The sequence below is a fragment of the Paramisgurnus dabryanus genome, chromosome 18, assembly GCF_030506205.2.
Source record: "Paramisgurnus dabryanus chromosome 18, PD_genome_1.1, whole genome shotgun sequence".
NCBI lineage: Eukaryota > Metazoa > Chordata > Actinopteri > Cypriniformes > Cobitidae > Paramisgurnus > Paramisgurnus dabryanus.
This window is the reverse complement of record NC_133354.1, coordinates 9742013-9757794: the sequence shown is the minus strand read 5'-3', so window position 1 is coordinate 9757794 and position 15782 is coordinate 9742013. Positions and strand designations below refer to the sequence as shown.

Here is a 15782-nt window from a genome sequence, read left to right as displayed (position 1 = left end):
TTAACTGGGCTTGTCAAGGCTTGACAGCAAATTACTGGCTTAATGGATTACAAATGATAATGACAAACTAGATAACATACAATTTATGAAGATGGAGATGATTTGACCCTCTCTGTCTGTTTTGGGCTTTCACCTATCTGTCCACGTTGAGGAAAGTCAGTCTTCCCTGTTCTCCACCAGTATTGATCTTTATAAGGTGGGATAGGAACGTTACTTATTAGTCAAGCGCTACAGGCATTCATCTTTCCAGATGACGTCCATGCAGAAGCTATGCCTTGATTCAGGCCCATGTTTAGGTTCGCATTTTTTCATTATTTAGTTTGATGGATGACACAAGATCTTTAGTTCAAAATGTTGGAAGGGGCTAGATGTTATCAAAGTTGATTGGCTCATAAAAGTAGATGTTTCTTAGCGTATCGAAGCCAGAACTACATAAGTCAGTGATGCGCGGGTCAATGTATAAACAACCTGCACCAGACCAAAGTTACCAACTAACCCGCCTGCAACTCGGACTGCAAAAAAAAAAAAAATTGTACCCGACGCTTTTCCTGGCCCACATTTTTTTTAAAGTGATAATTTTTAAAATCGTTATTTGGCAAAAAACCCTACCGACCGCAACCCGAATATCATAAAAAAAATATTTTTGGATGACTCTTAACTGTGGGTGACTGCATGCACCTGCTTATTTTGGATCAACCTGCGCATCACTGATACAAGTTTGCAATTTAAAGTCGAAATGTGCAGCTTTGTACAATAGAATGCGGGACGTTAGCTGGACATGGTTCCCTCGCCAAAAAGCCCATTAATGTTTCCAATAGACTTTTGGAGTATATATAAAAAAAACAAGGTCTATGTTTAACAAAAGTTTAAGACTCTTCGATAATCTTCACATATAAAACCAACTTTTGAGTTTTGAAATGTAAATGCTTTAAGGTCAAAGTAAAGTTCAATTTTTATACATATACACGACTCTCCATGTACAGTGCGCGTGCCGCAATTTTTTGTCATCATCAGAAGAGTGCTTGTGCGTACTGTACACGCACCACTAGATTTTTGAAACCTCACGTACATTGAACGCATAGGTCTCGCATTCGCATACAGAAGTCGTCACATTTATGAGTCAGATGAACTATGCTTTGCAAGGCTGTGCATTCGACTGTGCAAAAAACAGACTATACTGTACAGACATCAACATCATCACCACCAAGCTCCCATCAGCTCTTTCAGGTTTCCTGATAAGTAAAGGGATTAATGTTTGTTGGGAGCTGTGCCCATGCTGCGTTGTTTTTGGGATCTTCTTGCGTGATGACGTTTAAAGTCCCTGATAAAGTTCTATGTAGCAACTTGTTAGCAATCGCCCTTAAAAAGTCACGTGTGGGGGTTTAATTTTGTTTTTTTATGTCATAGAACATGAAAATATATTGGGCTTGTGTTAACCCAATATCAAACAGGCTTTAAACCAAAACCATGTTTAAAAAACCATTGACTTTGGGGAAAATGGAACTGGAAGTGCTAAAGTGCTAACCCACTTCCAGGTTTTGCATCATCCCTGCGAACCTCTAAGCATTGACATAGGCCGCATCGAAATCTCGAAGGCAGCATTCGAAAGCTTCAAGGCACGTCCAAATCTAATGTTTGGTGTACTTCCTGTCTCCTGAGATGCCTTCATTGTATTGTCCCACAATTCTATGCATGGGGAATGAGTTTGAAAAAATAAAATGACAGCCAAGAAAGCAGCAAATTTAGTGTTAATAAGGTTATATTTTCACTTCTTACACTTTGAATGCATTTCTAGTGAGAAATTCGTATTGTAGTTTTCTAATACAGGGTTAGTTATCACAAAGCCATTAATAATTCCATTCCATTACTTAATGATGGCTGTCCAAATGCGTTTCCCTGGAGCTGCCTTGATGCCGACAAAGTCATTGCCTCATGCGGCAGCAAGGCATAAAGTCGGCTGCCTTGCTGTGGGTTCACACCCTAGGGATGGGACGGTATGAAAATTTCATATCATGGTTATAGTGACCACGGTTATCACGGTAATCAATATTATCATAGTTTTGTTAAAATTAGATGGAAAAGTTCAAAAAGAACTGATACACAGACTGAAAACCTTTTTTTTTAAGTTTTATTTTTGAAAATCACAATTTAATATTTCATGTCCCTGAAATTATTTCTGTGGTAAAAAATAACTAAATCTGTCTAATAAGTTTACCGTGAATGAATACAATACATTATCCCTTAACTCTTTCCCCACCAGCGTTTTAAAAAAAAGTTGCCAGCCAGCGCCAGAATTTTTCATGATTTTCACAAAAGTTTAATGCCTTCCAGAAAATTTTCTTCTTTAAATGTATAAACAAACAATATATCAGATAAAAGAACAGACCCTCTGCTTTCAAAAAAAAAAAAAACGTTTCATCCCACCTTCATTAGTTCTCTTGTAATCACCTCTCAAACATGGGTAGGTTTCTTCAAAAACACCCAATTTTGAGCAAAAAGCTGAGATAATTCAATTTTTGCGAAGGACTTTTGATAGAGATCAGATGCAGAGCGATCTTAAAACATACACGGAGTTCTTTCTCTTTCACGTGAGGCGCTACTTCCGGGTTGTATAAGTTGCGGAAGTTGCGGATAATAGCGGTATTGCGGAAAGACGGAAAATCTCGTCATTGGCGATGAAAGAGTTAAATGCCTTCTTGTGCAAACAACTAGTTGAATGTGCGCATCTGCTTCTAACTGATTCTGGTTAGACAGGATTTACCGAAAGTTTTCAAAATCACGGTAATCAAACACGGTTGTAATGATAATTAAATTTTAAACGATAATAGTAACCGTCAGGACATTTTATCGTGGTTAATCGTGAAACCGGTAATCGTCCCATTCCTCCACCAGACGCGAGTTCAACATTTTGCGTGAGTAGATTACATACAAAGTCAATGCATAGACATCAGGGGTGATGCGAACGACGCGATATGGGCGCGCTATTCGCCTCAAGCGCATATTCGCACAAGTTGAAAATAGCCTGAGCAAAAAATTCCCATGACACGAATATAAATCCCGTGAGTAATCTAGAGGGAGTAACGCGTTGCCACGCATTTGGTGTGTGCCAGGGCTCCAGACTGCCCCCAAATGGTGGACCAAGTGTGCAACAAGTAAATTTGACCTTTTTTTTTCCAAAAGTGCACAATAAAATGTGACACTTAATTTGAAACAGCACATTGTACTTTCTGCATCTATCATTAAAGTCTTTATTAGTAATACAGTGGAAATTTGTAGAAATGTGAATATTTGGTTAGCATGTTGATTTACGGTGTGTGCCCCTACATTTTCTGGTTGCGCCCCTAAAATTTTCAGTTAAAAGTTAGTCTGGAGCTCTGTGTGCGTAACATTAGATTTGGGATGCAGCCATAATTTCCTTTAAATCAGGAAGTTAGTGTGGGGCATATTGAGTGGCCACTCCCTTTTTAAAATAGTCAGTGTTTAGTTTACCTCACAGCTTGGAAACTGATAAAAAACTAAATTGCAAAATGATGTCATAAAACTATTAATTCGTATTGGTGGAAATGAAGGACTGTAGATTTTTAAATGCATTTATATCTTCCTAATGGGAATTTTGTCACTGTTTTGGTGCACACCGATACCTTAAGGATAACATAGTCGGGCCAAAAGACTTCTATTTTGATTTCGTGTGAAATAATGATTAATGAATCATGCGCAAGAATGTGGATTAAGTAAATGTGTCCGTTTTGCTTGCATATTGACTAATATTAGCATGTTCATCATCCTCAACCTGTTTCGCGTATTGATCTACGATTCAAATGTAACACGCCGCTTGATCCCTAGTCAATATCTACAGCAAACATTGGGATGTTATCTTACGTCTTTAGGCCTTTTGAACCCTACAGCAACATGACTCAGACATCTCATGAGTTATGCAAGTTACACAGCGCACACCATTTGCCTTTGAGGCAGCAGGGAAGGGCTCTATAAAATCCCTAAGATCCAGCCGTGGGCTTGAATAGCACAATGACTGGAAATAGTTGCTCTGCAAACGTGGGAGCAAAGCTCTGGCTTCTGGCTGGAGGGCTTCCAGGGGATGAGAACATCAACCACATGCAAAGCTGTGGTATTACGGCAGGTGCTCAAAGCACTCGCTTTTATCGTCGCAATAGAACGAGATCCAGGAGGATTACATACAATCGCACACAAACACAAGTCGGCCTTTCATATGGGCTAGATAAAGCAAACAACACAGTGCATACTATTTTAACCATTTGAAGTTGAACTAAGGCTGTTTATAGGTTGATTGCTTTACCTTTGCGAATAAAGGTATACAGATGAAAAGGGAAACACTTTGGTGATTCAGTTAATATTTTGCATTCTGAGCATTTTTATTCATTTAACAGTTGCTGTTTTGACAGTCTGTGGTGGTTAGTCATTGTTTTGTTGTAGTCTTAATCCATTTCGTTGGTAGTCATTCGTACCACACCCACTGTGACATCATAGTACGTGAGATGCATGACCAAAAACAGGTTTAAAATGAATCCTTCACATTTCTCTTCTCATTTTGGCTGTGTTTGAAACCTAAGGCAGCTGACTTGTTGCCTTGCTGCCTCGTGAGGCAATAACTTTGGCCAGTGTTGGGGGTAACGCATTACAAGTAATATGCATTACGTATTAACTCTTTCACCGCCAGCGTTTTTAAAAAAAGTTGCCAGCCAGCGCCAGCGTTTTTTATGATTTTCACCAAAGTTTAATGCCTTCCAGAAAATGTTCTTCTTCAAATATATAAACATACAATATACCAAATGAAAGAACAGACCCTCTGCTTTCAAACAAAAAAAAAATGTTTCATCCTACCTTCAGTAGTTCTTTTGTAATCAGCTTTTGAATATGGGTAGGTTTCTGCAAAAACGCCACATTTTGAGCAAAAAGCAGAGATAAGTCAATTTTTGTGACGGACTTTTCATAGAGATCCCATTCAGAGCGATCTTTAAAACAGACACGGACATGCAGCCGCTTGCCATAGTGCAAAACTTCCGGGTTTAAAAAGTTGCGGAAGGGTGCCACCTGGTGGATAATAGTGGTATTGCGGAAAGACGGAAAATCTCGTCATTGGCGGGGAAGCGTTTTCTCTTAATTGACGAGATATCTCGTCAATGGCGGTGAAAGAGTTAATATTACTTTTCTGAAGTAACGCATTACTTTTTAAATGTACACATTAATAATTGAGTTACTTTTTCAAAAAATTAATGCAAGTTACTTTTTTAGTTTAATTTATTTGAAAAAAAATTATGTACTGAATTAAACGTAGTCACATTAGGCACTCTATGCGTACACGCCTGTGTGTGAACAGTTTGTGTCAGAAACTGAGATAGCCAGAGCTTGACATTTTTGTGATGAAATATTCAATTACTGAATGCATAAATTTTCAGACATAAACACCTGCAAGGCCTGAAAGAAATCAAGCCTCAGCCAAGAAAAAGTAACGCAAAAGTAACTAAAGAGTAACATAAGCATTACTTTCCATGAAAAGTAACTAACGCAATTAGTTACTTTTTTGGGAGTAACTTAATATTGCATTACTTTTAAAAGTAACTTTCCCCAACACTGACTTTGGCAGCAGCTCCCGGAAACTCATTCGGACAGCCTTTATAGGCAGCGTAATGAAATATAAAATTAAATATAAACAGGAGCGCGCCTTTTGTGATAACTAATTCCATATTTAAGAACTGCAATACTGATTTCTCGCTAGAAATGCAATCAAAAGGTGTAAAAAACTATATTTATTTACACTACATTTGTGATCCAGCCGCCATTAAGTTTTTTAGACCAGGCTCGACCAATCACATTCCCCGCTCACACACGCATAGAATTGTGGAAAGACAATAAAGGTATCTCTGGAGTGAGTAGGTACATAAGCATACACTTGGTTTCGGAAGTGCCTTGATGCCTTTCTCCTGTGGAATTTAGAGATTTCGGATGCAGACCCATGTGTTTATGCTGGCTTGGTTATTTTATTGGGTCGCATCCTCGAGACAGAAAAAAGACATTTCTCTCGAGTCTCGAATCCCACCTAATTTGTGATGTCCTGGAGCGTTGCGCCGGAATGGGAAACGCTCCAGTGAATGAAACTATATAGGGAACCACACACACACACACGTGGTTGCGGAGGAGCCCTGGGAACCGGCCATCCCAGGAGTCTCAGCTAACCACCACACAGTCATGTGCCAAAAGCGGCCCACGTTAAACTTTACCATATGCACTATTTATTGCTCGAATGTTGGTGTTTCTCAAGCCTGACAGTTTTCCAGAGCTGGTTTCTGATCCTTAAGACTTATTTTCCAAACACGGACAATCTGTGAGCCTGAATTAAGTCCTTTGAGTCAAGCAGGACTGAGTATTTAAAGTATTTTTCCTGTAGCTAGTGGTATTATTGGAGAGTGCTCGTATTTAAGGGACGTGAAGCTTATTTTAAGTTAATGTGTTTAATTGAGCACAGACTGCTGACCAATGCAACTTGTGTGTTGTGTTCTCATGGGGGTTTATGCCAAGAAAAACTAGTTATTTTCTCGCTCTCTCTGAAAATGGATGCTGAGGGGGTTTCCTGTTCCTGACAGACTCTTACACACTCCATGCCTCCGTCTCTCACTGCAGACTTCCTCTCTTTGTCCAAGTCTCTCGAACACAACCAGTCACAACATACATGCACGAACACAGATACACACGCTCTCCGTCACCAGTTTCGGTCTTGTGTGTGTTTGTGCAGCTTGCCTATGCTCTCACCGTCTACGTGTTTGTCTTTCCATGTCTGTCTATATGGCCTCATGAATCTCACACTTCCTGTTGGCAACAGGAAAGCCACTCCAAAAGGTTATCTTAGTTTCAAAAAAACAGAGCACAAATCACCACAGATAAAAGCTTTTCTTTCATGACAAGAGCTTTTTTATCAATAAAAGATAATCATAGAAAAACAGGGTATATTGTCTGAATTAAATATAGATTACCAGATTGACCACACCCAATAGGTTTCACAGATTCTCACCAAACTGATTTTGTCTTGGTGGGAAAAAACGATCATGCCAGCTTAATGCCAACATGAAGTAAATATTGATCGGCCATGTTTACTTGCTTAATACATGTTCTTGTTTGCATTATTCAGATACAAAAATATTTGTCATTATGTCACATCTGAACATTTGTTTTAGATGGTGACACCTTGGTATGGTAAATAGTTTGAATCAATAGCAAAATAGAGTAAAAAAGTAACAGAAATTATAGTACGTTTACTTACCCTCAAGCTAAACACACGGAAATAAATTTTTTAGAATATTTGTAACAAAGCAGATCTGGGGCACCATTGTCTTCCATAGTAGGAAAAATTATACAATGAACGTGAATGGTGCCCCAGATCTGTTTGGTTATTATTATTCTTCAAAATATATTCCTTTGTGTTTAGCAGAACAAATGCATTTGTACAGGTTTGTAACAACTTGTGAGTAAATGATGACACATTTTTTTCAACATTTTGGGTGAACTATCTCTTTAACATCACCCTTTAAAGCTTTAGTGTACCCATAAATATTCAACTTTCTTTCAGCAAAGTCAAAATTTTCATGTTTTGGTTGATTTATTTCTTTAAAGAGATCCATTGTGCTTGTAATGCATTGCAAGGACAGATGTGAGTTCTGAGGTTCAGTTAAAATGTAAAAACGGATGGTTGTGATGGGGCAAAGTTTGAAACTTTTCAGAAAACTTTCTCGCATGTTTCCACAACAGCTAAGACGTCTGAATTTGTAATTTACTTAACTTTCCAGGTCTGTCAGAAGAGTGCAAGGTCTCAACGCCAGCTTTCACAGACGCCCTTCGTCTATACAGACAGGCCAAGGGTCATTATGGCACCTGGGATATGATGTGTGGAAACCAAGCACAGGTCAGTAAAGATCATTAATGTTTGTTCAGCTGAGATGAATCAAACCGCATCCATCAGAGATAGATCATTCATCATTCAAAACAATCTGTGTGCTTCTTTGAATATAAAATACCATTCAGTAATCATGATCATTGTTGCTGCTGTTTATACAACGTATCTGGTGATCTTAAATAAATAGTTCACCCAATAATGATAATTTACTCACCCTCAAGCTGAACACAAAGGACGAATATTTGTAACAAAGCAGATCTGGGGCACCATTGTCTTCCATAGTAGGAAAAATAATACAATGAAAGTGAATGGTGCCCCAGATCTGTTTGGTTATTAACATTCTTCAAAATATATTACTTTGTGTTCAGCAGAACAAATAAAGTTATACAGGTTTATAACAACTTGTGACGTGAGTAAATGATGACAGAATTTAAATTTTTGGGTGAACTATCCCTTTAACATCGCTTAAGTGTAGCCAAAAATATATTTCTTTTAACAAAGGGATGTGAATAAAGTCACAATTTTAATGTTTTGCTTGATTATTCCTTTAAAGGGATCCTTTGTGCTTGTAATGCATTGTAAGGACAGCAGGCCTTAAATGCTTGCTTTCAGTATTGGGAATGGGCGAGTAATCAGAGACTCCTTGAAATGGAGAAAGGGGAGAGAAAGAACAGTTAAGACAGCATTTAACAAAGTATACTTCTCTTTTCCTTGGATCATTTGTCTTGGGTTTCCTCCTAGTGTCCTTAATTCAGTTTTATCCTGTGGCCCAGACCTCAAACTTTGGCTCATGTCTGGCTTATACTCTTAAAGGAGCTGTGAAGTCTTTTATAATATTAATCAATCTCTCTGACCCTTAGGTAAGCAATAAAGTATGAAAGGCATTGTGCCTAACAACGCCCATTAGTCTTGACTTATTACACATTACAGCACACCCTTTCATACTTTATTGCTTTTAAAAATGGTTACCACACAACACAATTATTAAAATATTTAAAAAAAGTACCAACTCAACATTTATAAAGTAAAATCACTAAGGGGGCGTGCACACCAAAGCTTTTATGCCCGCAGCCGGCACATGTTTTCCATTGTTTCCAATGAAAGCTCTGCGTTGTTTAAATAAGCCAGCAGCTAGCTGTTTTTTTTTCGCGTTGAAAGCCGGCGCTCAGACTGCAGCTTCAACTTTGGGTGAAAAGCTCCGCTCGTCAATGTCAGTTCTCACACGCCTGTCCAATCATAGTGGAGGAGGGGCAGCTCAAGTATCACAGCTACCAAAGCGCTCGGTCTTATCTAGCAAAACGATTGCCATTTTTGACAAGAAAAATAAACCACAACTTCTTGTCTAGGTCTTTTCCTGCGTGACACAACGTAAATGCGTAGTGACGTAGGGAGGTCACATGTTACATATATGAAACGCACATTTGCAGACCATTGTAAACAATAAACTGACACAAAGACATTAATTAGTATCATTCCACATACAACAACGTCGGAACGGTCCTCTTTCAACACACTTGTAAACACTGGGGCGTAGTGTCGCGTTCGTCCTCTGTGACCTCTTGACGTCATGACGTATTGCGTGGGGTCACGCTGGCGCATCAAGACCGGATCTAGACGAGAAGTTGTGGTTTAAAAGTGCATATTTTTTATTTTTATTGTCAAAAATGACAATCATTTCGCTAGATAAGACCCTTATGCCTCGTTTGGGATCGTTTATAGTCCTTTGAAACTCCCTTGAAAAAACTGTTAAGTGTTGAGTTAAGTATTAAATGTTGGGCTCTATTAAAGTCCATTAAAATGAGAAAAATCCTGCAATGTTTTTCACAAAAAACATAAGTTCTCTCGACTGAAAAAAGAAAGACATCAACATTTTGGATGACATGGTGGTGAGTAAATTATCTGGATTTTTCTTTTAAGAAAATGGAATATTCCTTTAAGGGTTTGTCATTAGAGAGATGAGCTAACTTAAGGTCACATCTTATTTTCGATATAATGCAGTGGAAATAACCTTTCATTTCTAATAGCTTTGTGAACGTCTATTTTGGTCACTTTCTCACACACAGATTTTAATAAAATGCAAACAGGCAATCATTAAAATTAGCTGGCTGACCTCATCTCGCTCGCTCTCATTCTCTCTCGCTCTCTCTTTTGTGAACATAGCAGAATACTCTGGATCTGTGAAATTACTGAATACCTTCAGTCCTATTCAAACACTACAGTCTTTTTTTGTGTAGTTGATGTCATTTGCGTCTTTCCATTATCCAGTCGAGTGAGAGGAGAGGCGGGCCTTCCGTTGTGATGATGGAAGTTTACAGTTGTTTGGAACATCCGGACTGCAGTCAATCACTGTCTTCTGTGTGTTTGTGCGCACCTGACCCTCAATTTAGGTCAGAGCAAGCGTCCTGTTTTTTAAAGTTTCTGCTAATATGATGTAAATAGCAAAAGAGCCCTCGCGGGGCATTCACACGGGGCGAAAGCGTTAGCGCTTGACGGAAGGCTTGTCTGAAGCGTGGCCAACAGCCAATCATTGTGGCCTTGATTATTACGCCAGAATATGAGAGTATAGTTCCTAGCCATATCCGCCTAGAAAATCGCAACTTTTAATTTTCCGTCTGTCTTCATACAAAGATGTAACTACAGAAGAGTTGAGTTTTAAATAGGAAAATTTCGTTATTTTTGAGCGCGATGCTAATGGTCTAATCAGATTCAATAGATTGTGCTAAGCTATGCAATAAGTGGTACCGCCAGACCTGGAGATCGGCTGAATGGATTCTAAAACGGTAAAAATCAAATGTTTCACTCTAGGGGAGCTGATAAAATGAACATATTTTCCGAAAGAAGTGGAGTGTCCCTTTTTAAAAGGTTTTTAGTTATTCTTATTAAATGAGCTGAGGACACAACCTGAGCTTATCCCAGTACCTAAACCTTCCTACACCATACAAAATGTCTTGTTGCACTTACATTTTTCAGTTTAATCAACTTTAATTTATTTTTAAACTTTCTTGAATAGTGAGGAGTTGCTATAAATTAAAAAATTAAATTGAAATAACTTAAGCTAATTTAATAAGTTAACCATTAAAATGATTTTTAGACATTAAACTCTTTTCTTCAGTCAGGATACACCCTGGAAATGTTTCTTATAAATGAGCTTTTGTGTGTGTAAAGCAGTAAGTACAACATAAACTTTAAACAGGAGAATAGACTAAAGTTGGACATAAAGAGGTTATTGATTTTGTGTGTGTGACATGGTCATTATTTTTGGACGGCTGCTTCCCCCTACAGCTTTTATGGAAACAGTCGTGTGGGTTGTTATTACTACTGGGTGTGGGCTTTGTGTTTATTTTCTAATGAGCGGTCTGTATGGTGGTACTGTCCACCTGGCCCCAGTGTTGCCATGGAAACAGGGCGAGTTAATGGGTGTGAACGATGCTGTACTATTTATTGCCTGATAGCAGGGCTCATAAATTTAAGAGGAATCCAGGAAGTGATTACCTAATACAGGTCAGTTGCCTATAGCATTGAATGCAACAAAATGATTTGCCTTTGAGTGCATTTGAGCTCAATTTACATTTACCTTTTTTATCATTATGCATGTATATCTTTGTGCTGCTAATGCAATGCTGTACCACTGAGCTTTACAGTTGGATTAATAATGGTTTACAATAAGCCCCGAATATGTCACCAAAGCATCACAGACAGATTGTAAAGAAGTGGCATTGACATCTTTCACCAACTTTTTTTTACAATATTTTGGACAAGAAATATTGTTACAAGTTTCACAGACAAGGCTTAAGGCTAGTCCAAGACTAAAACACATGTTTGAGGTGTCTCAACTGACAATATCTTGCATTGACAGATCTTAAAATATGCTATTGCCATTGATTTGTCTCAAATCAGTAATGTCTTTTTGTAAGGCATTAATTTAATTTAATTTAATTTAACTAAGGCCTAGTCCTGGCTTTAGCTAAGCCTTGGCTATGAAACCAACTCTCAACTTAAAAATACATAAAACAACTCTTCAGAACTTCAGGTTTTCCACATTTATGATTGTTCTTGATGGTTAAAATGTACTTTAATAGAAAAATAAATCTGTCGTATTTGTTACTTACTCAAAATTATTAAATACGGTCGCATGTAGGGCTGCATAACAAATAATCGCAACTAATCGTTTGCAGAATAAAAGTGTGAATGTGTTTAAAAGAAAAAAATGTGGTTTGTGTGTAATAATTATGTGTGTATATATAAATGCATCTATAATTTTTTTGAAAAAAAAGTGTATATATAAAATTGTCATTTTTATATATAAATTATATTAAAATGTATATACACTTGTAAATATTTTTTAAATGTGTGTATATTCACGTATACATAATTATTTTACACAATACACAGACATGTATGATGAAACAAAAACTTTTATTCTGCAAACGATTAGTTGTTATGCAGCCCTAGTCACATGATCATTATGTAAAAGCTATAATGATTTTAAAATTTTTACTTTTTTTACGTGCATCTTGGCATAACTTGTATTTTTGTGCTTGTTTCTAGATTCTTGCTAACCTAGTGATGGAGACGCTGCAACCAGAGTTGAAAAATATGATTGTACCGCGTTTGAAAGGGAAGCCGCAGCAGAGACAGAAGGACTGGATGCTGGTCTGTTCATATATAATCATTTCAATTTGAATAAACAAATTATGCATGCTACAAAATATTCAAGTTAATTCTAGAATTGTTATGGTAAAAATATTATTTAATGTGACACATTAAAAGTTTTTATAAATTAAAAGTGCACATCCGTACACATCCCATCGCTTAAAGGGATAGTTCACCCAAAAATGAACATTCTGTGGTGTCACTGATAAAATATCCATCATACAATTTATCCCCCCACCATCCTTGACCCAGAATTAGTTTTGTTGCCTCAGGGCAACGTTGTGCTATATTTTCCACATTTTCATATCAACATATAATCAACAAGTGCGTGCGTGTGTGTGTTATGCATCATTTTGGCATGATATTGCCTAAACAAAAGTGGTCTAACTGCACAATGTTGCCAATATAACTAATTCGTTATATGTTTGTGATAAACTGGAATCATTTGTGATTGTTGTTTATTACAGTTAAATTTTCTAATGCATAAATTGCTTGTTACTTTATGTAACTTTTCAGATAGAAAACTTTTTTTTATTTTTTATATAGTGTTTTAGTACCCTTATATTAAAACACACAAACAAAAAACACGTTCTAAGTATGAAAAGACAATCAAACGTACTTTACATACTGATGCACATACACATTTTGTTCTGTACAATTATTTAAATTTAAACATGTTAAAAACTGATATTTATCCTGCATCCCATATGGCTTTGCTTCCAAAAAGCACTGCTTCACCCCCAAACAAAAGGTCACAACCACTTCAGCCCCTCATTTCATTGGACCAACATATCAGATGATATATGCATATACAGTATATTTTTTAATAAAATAATTAAAGGGGCGGTGTAATGCTCATAAAGGTAGTTTGTTGCCTGAGGGTAACGCTGTGCTGTAGAGGGTTAAGGAGCGAGTAAACAGAATTTTCATTTTTGGGTGAACTATCATTGTTGTCAAATCATTGTTGATTCTCGAATATCAGTAACCGCAGGCAGAAAGCAGTACATGTCTGTCAAACTGCAGAAGATTAAAGTTTTGTATATGGTTTGTCAGATCTCAGATGCGGTGTACAGACAGGTGCTGTTGCAGACGCGAAGTCAGCACGAGGCTCTAGTGCAAACATGCGAGGTGGAGCACCCCCGTCTGGATGCAACTCTTCGTACAGACATGGACCAAATCATCACATCCAAAGAGCACGTTACCGGAAAGATTCGTGGTAAGAACAGATTTAAACAGAATGGACAACACTAATCTTGGTGTGGTCAATGACGTATGACAATTAAAAGATCTTATGGTCTGATGATTTTTTTTTTGTGTGTGTGTTTTCATGATTCATCAGTGCTTGATCTCAAAACCAGTTTTGAATTAGCCTTACATTAATGACTGTATCTTAATATGATATAATGATGCAATTAACCTTAAATAACTGTTTTTAATTCTTATTAACCATTAAATTCACTATGCTGTTAAAATTTGACATGACCTTAGGCAGTCAGTATTAGTTATCAGGGTTGTATTGTCACAGAAAGTTCTTTACGTTATGATTTTATGTGGAAAACTTAAATTACCAAAAATGACTTCACAGTTGGGGGGTCCTGTTATTTGTATGTGAGCTATAATATAAAATATGATTAACCAATTTAAAAAATACAGCATATACACGGCAAGTATCCGCTAGAACTGATTCCTGGCTAGCCATTTATTGATTTTGCTGTGTTTTGAAGTTTATAACCATATATATTTGAGTCCACGTGTGTGTTGATGGGTGGGGATAAAGATGTGCCTTATTGTTTTTTGAATAATAATAGTGCTTGTTTTGACGCACCGAACAGGTGCTTACCCAGAAACACCTGTTTGCAGACACCATTGTGTGCCCTTGACTCACTAAATAATAGATTTTAATTGGATTATAATTCGTCTTTTGATGGCTGTGTCAATACTAAAACAAGTCCAAAACATTGGTGTTGAGTAAACAATTAAACCGAAATCAATGTGTGATTTAAGGACATAAGCAGTGGCGGCTCGTGACTGCTCATCCCAAGGGGGCAAATTAAAAATAAGTGTTCGGAGTGTCATGTGTGTTGCTTATGTTTTCAAAATAGTTTTTTTTGCGTCATGTAAACCATGTGCATCACGTGTTTTGTCTAAATAAGTGCCTGCTGCACATGAATCAAAACAGTTTATGATAAAAGTTCATAAAATACACGCAAGACACTCCCTGAACAACACTGATAACGTATGAGATTATGCGAGTATCTGGCAAATCTTTTATCATAAACCCTTTAGACGGGTCTGCATCAGGCACTTATTTTAAGACATGTGATGCACAAACGATTACTCGACACACAGAACACGTATTTTAAAATTATGAACCACACACATGATGGGCTACATACATGTTGTGACGAGCGCCCTCGAAAAAAGAAGTCACCCCCACTGGACATAAGTGAGACATCACAGAGAGTTCAAGCAAATGCCATGATGTTTCTTAAAGGGATACTCCAGCTAAATATGAAAATTACCCCACGATTTACTCGCCCTTAAAGGAATATTCCATTTTTTTTTAAAAAAAAATCCAGATAATTTACTCACCACCATGTCATCCAAAATGTTGATGTCTTTCTTTGTTCAGTCGAGAAGAAATTATGTTTTTTGAGATAAACATTGCAGGATTTTTCTCATTTTAATGGACTTTAATAGAGCCCAACATTTAATACTTAACTCAACACTTGACGTTTTTTTTTCAACGAAGTTTCAAAGGACTTTAAACGATCCCAAACGAGGCATAAGGGTCTTATCGTTTGGGATCGTTTATAGTCCTTTGAAACTCCGTTGAAAAAAAATTTTAAGTGTTAAGTATTAAATGTTGGGCTCCATTAAAGTCCATTAAAATGAGAAAAATCCTGCAATGTTTTCCTCAAAAAAACATAATTTCTTCTCGACTGAACAAAGAAAGACATCAACATTTTGGATGACATGGTGGTGAGTAAATTATCTGGATTTTTCTTTTAAGAAAAGGAATATTCCTTTAAGCAATCCGAGATACACATGTCCATCATCTTTCAGACTAACACGTTTGGAGGTATTTTACTAAATGTCCTTGCTCTTCCAAGCTTTATAAAGATGGAAAACAGGGATCAGAAACAACATCAGACTTAAACCCCAAAAAAGTGCATCCATCCTTCACAAGTAATTTGCACGCCTT

The 15782-nt window shown here is 37.2% G+C and overlaps 1 protein-coding gene across 1 annotated transcript in view; it reads left to right on the top strand.

Moving 5' to 3' along the window:
- Nucleotides 1-15782, top strand: part of niban2a (niban apoptosis regulator 2a) — a 42988-nt gene that overhangs the window by 13328 nt on the left and 13878 nt on the right. Inside the window, exons 6-8 of the mRNA XM_065244111.1 lie at nucleotides 7818-7933; nucleotides 12473-12577; nucleotides 13631-13793. Of these exons, the coding sequence (XP_065100183.1) occupies nucleotides 7818-7933; nucleotides 12473-12577; nucleotides 13631-13793 (384 nt within the window). The remainder of the gene's footprint in view (nucleotides 1-7817; nucleotides 7934-12472; nucleotides 12578-13630; nucleotides 13794-15782) is intronic.